A 5082-nucleotide genomic window follows, 5' to 3' on the forward strand; every position below is an offset into this window, starting at 1 on the left:
CATCAACACTTACTAGCTATGTGACCTTGGGCAAGTCACTTAACTGTTTCCCTTAGTTTCTCTTCTGTAAAATGAGCTGGAGAAGGAAATGGCAAACCACTCCAGTATCTTGGCCAAAAAAACCCCATATGGGGTCACAAGTTGGACAGAATTGAAAAAACAGAACAACTTCTTCCTGACTCCAGGCCCACTGCTCTAGTCACTGAACCACCAGCTGCCAATGATTTGCTTGGTTCACAAACTTCAAAGAATCAAAAGGTTTCTCTGTTAACCAGCAAAAGAAAACAAACAGACGTCATGGAACGTAATAACCGTCCCTTAGCCCCTTCCCAGGTGCCTGGCAAGCCTTGGGCATTGTAGTGTAGCTCCTCTGTCCTTCTCTCTTAGCCGACAGTGACGTGATTTGTTCTTGTCTGGTTCCTCAGGCGTTCTCCCTTCCCTACCATCTCCTCCTTCCACCTGACATTCTCTGCACTTCTCAGCAGAGTAGGGAGGCACCTGCAGAAGGGAGAGATGGAAGAGACTCTGCTATACCTGTGGCTCCTGCAGCCACTGTTCTGTGGCCTTATGCACCACTCCCTGCCCTACTGGAGCAAATAACTATGGACAAAGTGTAGGTAGTCACAGAGGGAATGGGGTAGGAATGAGTGGAGTCTGGAGATGGTTCTTGTAGGAGATGGGATTTTAGCTGAAGGAAACCAGGCAGGTCAGGAGTTAGAGGGGACAAAGGAGAGTGTTCCAGGCATGGGAGTCAGCTAGAGAGTGCCAGGAGATCAGGAGGCCAGGGTCACTTCCTCACAGAGTATGTGGCAGGGAATGAAGTGAAAGAAGACTGGAAAGGCAGGAGGGGGCTAGGTTATGAAAAACTTAGAATGCCATATAGAGCATTTTGTGTTTTATTTTGGAGGCAGTAGGGACCTACTGGAGGCTGTAGAGCAGGGAGTAACATGATCAGACCTGGAGGATGGAGTGGAGTGGGGAGAGACTTGAGGCAGGGCAGACCCACCAGCAGACTATTGCAGTGGTCCAGGCATGAGATGATGAGGTTGTCAGAGAAGACAAAGGACAAATACCATTACCTAGGGAATCCATAAGAGCACGGACCCTCACATCACCAACTAAACTCTACTTTGACAGTAAGTTGGATCAAAGTGAGATTCAGGGTATGAAACCTGTTTTCTCGCAGCAACTGGTAGCACCTTTTCTACCCATATCAGTATTTTGCACAGATCTTCTAGACTTTTTCAGTGCTCCCAGTTCCCAATTCCTGTCTTCCCCAATCCCCCAGTGTCCTTTCTGGCTCCTGAGTTTGTCTGGGGTCAACAATAACCCAGGCTAGTTTATCCCTACCTCCAGGATAGGGTGATTGGACTAGGAGAGGTAAAGCAAAAAGGGGTGGGAGAAGGGAAGTTTAGGGGAATGAGAGGAAAGCTAAACAAGTTACTGACAGGGCCAGAAAAAAAAGTTGCAATTTCCAATAGATGAGAAAATACAGGCAATAAATCTAGAGAAGAGAAAATCCATAGCCTCACTGACAAAGAAATGCAAATGAAAACAACTTAAAGTATTGTTATATACTAATTTAACTTATAAAAAGTAAAAATCCATGATTTACAACAATATGATGAAATAGTTACATTGATTATCAGTGGCACAATGCATGGTTTCAATATTTCTGGATATTATTTGGCATCATATAATAGCTAAAAAGAAGCATTCATATCCTTTTTATCAGTCCTCCCTTTGGGAATATGAGCCAAGAAAATAACACAAAAGGAAAATACTAGTTTTGGGGAAAAAAAAAGAAAAAGAAACCAGCAACATACAAAGCAATAGAGGAATGACAAAACAAAACTATATGATACATGAACATAAAGTCTATGGATATTAATACTGCATATATGTGTAGACATATGTAACAGATGGGAAGTATATGAAATAATGAATAAATGAAAAAATTATTAAACATTTACTGTGTGTAATATAATCTTAATTTAAAAAAGCAGGACACAAAATAGTATTGTATACGTTGATTATATTGAGAAGCATATATCTATACAGTAATAATGACAAGAGAAGCGAGAAGTTAGAATTTATTGTTCAGTAATATTGTTTAGTTGTTTTAGTTGTGTCTGACTCTTTGTGACCCCATTTGGGGTTTTCTTGGCAACAATACTGGAGTGGTTTGCTGCTTACTTCTCTGGCTCATTTTACAGATGAGACAAACAGCGTTAAGTGACTTGCCCAGGGTCACACAAAGTTTCTGAGGCCAGATTTAAACTAATTAAAATGAGTCATCCTGATTCCAAGCCTAGCGCTTCTTTTGTGAGAAGACCAGTTAGAATATCTAAACATTTGGAAGGCATTTCAAAAATTCCATTCCAATCTACTATTCATGTGGAACTAAATTTTTTTTTGTGACTACCTCATTGCTTTTCTCAGAGTTTTGTCCAAGCTTCCAAAATCTTATTTATTTTTCAAGAGAATAGTAGAGGTCAGCTAACTTTTTAAGGAGTGTTCAAATTATTTCAAGTTATTGGAATGTTATGGCATTGGCTATTGTATAAAATAAATAAATAAGTAAAAAATAAAATTGGGTCTTGAAAAACAGTGTATTATAAGATTTCATTGCAAGTGTCTTCATTGTAATAGCATTTATTTCACACCAACTTCATGTGCAGTACTGTGTGCTTTCACTGATCATTATTAGAATAGCCATTCTTAACCACCTTAGTAAGGACCACATTTATTTCTTTGTTTTCTACCTATTGGTCATTAAAAAATGTTCTTATACATAGACTCTGTTAAGTGATATACACAGTTCATACCTCCTAGAAGTTTATAATCTAAGTTTATAGAGCATTTTTGATACTCACTAAATATTTCTTGCTGATTTTGAAACTTATTCTGTGACCTATGTGATCATGTTATTCACATAGACCTCTTTAAAGAAACATACTGGATTGAGAAGGTATACCAAATATACCAAACCATTGTGTGGGAGTATGAGAGTTCTTCACATTGCATTGGTCCAGCAAACATCCTGGTTTTTTCCCCCAGGGCTTTGACACCATAAAGAATCCATTTTGACACTTAATAATATCTTATAAAAGTCTTCCTTGCCCTGCTGCCAAAAAAGAAAGAAAGAAAAAGTACTGGGATTAAATAGGTTTCCAGGCTTGAATTCTCTACCTGGAGCTGGTAGGGTAGACAGCTTGTTGCTCTAAAATAAGGACAAAGTAGAATAATTAACAAAAATCCTAATTTATTTGCAGCTTTACAAGCTACGCTTTTTGTACGGCATCCAGAAACTGGGAAATTGTTGGTTAATTTTGATCCCAAAATTTTAGAAATCGTTCGAGAAACTAAATGCATGATAAAGATGAAACTGGAAGTACCAGATGCAGCAAAAAGACTGCTAAAATTGGAAGCTAAATTGAAATCAAATAAACTATATTTGCAGGTAATGTAGAAATTTTCTTTACTCACAGCTTTTAAAATTTTTTAAATTTTTATTTTTTTAAGATTCATTATTTACTTTTAGTTTTCAACATTCACATCCACAAGATTTTGAGTTCCAGATTTTCTCCCCGTCTTGTCCCTTCTCCAACCCCAAGACAGTGTGCATTCTGAATACCTCTTCCCCTAATCTGTCCTCTTTTCTATCTCTCCTCCCCCCTTCTCTTATCCCCTTCTTCCTCTATTTTCATGTAGGGCAGGATAGATATCTATACCCTATTGCCTGTATATCTTATTTCCCAGTTGCATGTGAAAACAATTTTTTAACATTTGTTTTTAAAACTTTGGGTTCCAAATTTTCTTCTTCTCCCTCCCCACCCACCCTCATTGAGAAGGCAAGTAACTAGATACAGGTTTTACTGTGTAGTCACGCAAAACACTTCCATAATAGTCGTGCTGTGGAAAACTAACTATATTTCCCTTCATCCTATCCAATCCCTCTGGTTTATTCTATTATCTCTTTTGACCCTGTCACTCCTCAGAAGTGTTTGCTTCTGATTACCCCCAATCTGCCCTCCCCTCTGTCATCTCCCCTCTCTCTTATCCCCTTCCCCCCTATTTTCCTGTAGGTAAGATAGCTTTCCATACCCAAATGAGTGTGTATGATATTCCTTCCTTAAGCCAAATCCGATGAGAATAAGATTCACTCGTTCCCTCTCACCTTCCCCCACTTCCCCTCCACAGTAAAAGCCTTTTTTTGTCAGTTTTACGTGAGATAATTTACCCCATTTTGTCTCTCCCTTTCTCCTCCCAGTATAATCCTCTCTCACTCCTTAATTTTATTCTCCAGATATCACCCATTTATCTTCAACTCACCCTGTGCCCTCTATCAATCTATCTATACATATCATTTTTTTTCTCTCCAACTACCCTAATACTGACAAAGGTCTCATGAGTTACAAATATCTTTCTATGTAGGAATGTAAACAGTTCAACCTTAGTAAGTCCCTTATGATTTCTCTTTCCTGTTTACCTCTTCATGCTTCTCTTGAGTCTTGTATTTGAAAGTCGAATGTTCTATTCAACTCTGATCTTTTCATCAAGAGTGCTTGAAAATCCTCTATTTCACTGAATATCCATTTTTTCCCCTGAAGGATTATACTCAATTTTGCTGGGTAGATGATTCTTGGCTGTAACTTTATCTTCTTTTCCCTTTGGAATATCATATTCCAAGCCCTGCCCTTAATGCAGAAGCTGCTAAATCTTGTGTTATCCTGATTGTGTTTCCACAATACTTAAATTGTTTCTTTCTGGCTGCTTGCAATATTTTCTCCCTGACCTGGGAACTCTGGAATTTAGCTACAATATTCCTAGGAGTTTTCCTTTGGGGATCTCTTTCAGGAGGTGATTGGTGGATTCTTTCAGTTTCTATTTTACCTTCTGGTTCTAGAATATCAGGACAGTTTTCCTTGATAATTTCTTGAAAGATGATGTTTAGGCTCTTTTTTTGATTGTGGCTTTCAGTTAGTCCAATAATTTTTAAATTATCTCTCCTGGATCTGTTTTCAGGTCTGTTGTTTTTCCAATGAGATATTTCACATTATCTTCTATTTTTTCATTCTT

The 5082-nt window shown here is 38.3% G+C and overlaps 1 protein-coding gene across 1 annotated transcript in view; it reads left to right on the top strand.

Annotated features, from left to right (window-relative positions):
- Positions 1-5082, top strand: part of DNAH8 (dynein axonemal heavy chain 8) — a 404075-nt gene that overhangs the window by 81104 nt on the left and 317889 nt on the right. The window contains exon 17 of the mRNA XM_027876336.1: positions 3276-3463. Coding sequence (XP_027732137.1) covers positions 3276-3463 — 188 coding nt within the window. The remainder of the gene's footprint in view (positions 1-3275; positions 3464-5082) is intronic.

Source organism: Vombatus ursinus, unplaced genomic scaffold (genome assembly GCF_900497805.2).
Source record: "Vombatus ursinus unplaced genomic scaffold, bare-nosed wombat genome assembly UNPS02014811.1, whole genome shotgun sequence".
In the NCBI taxonomy this organism is placed as follows: Eukaryota; Metazoa; Chordata; class Mammalia; order Diprotodontia; family Vombatidae; genus Vombatus; species Vombatus ursinus.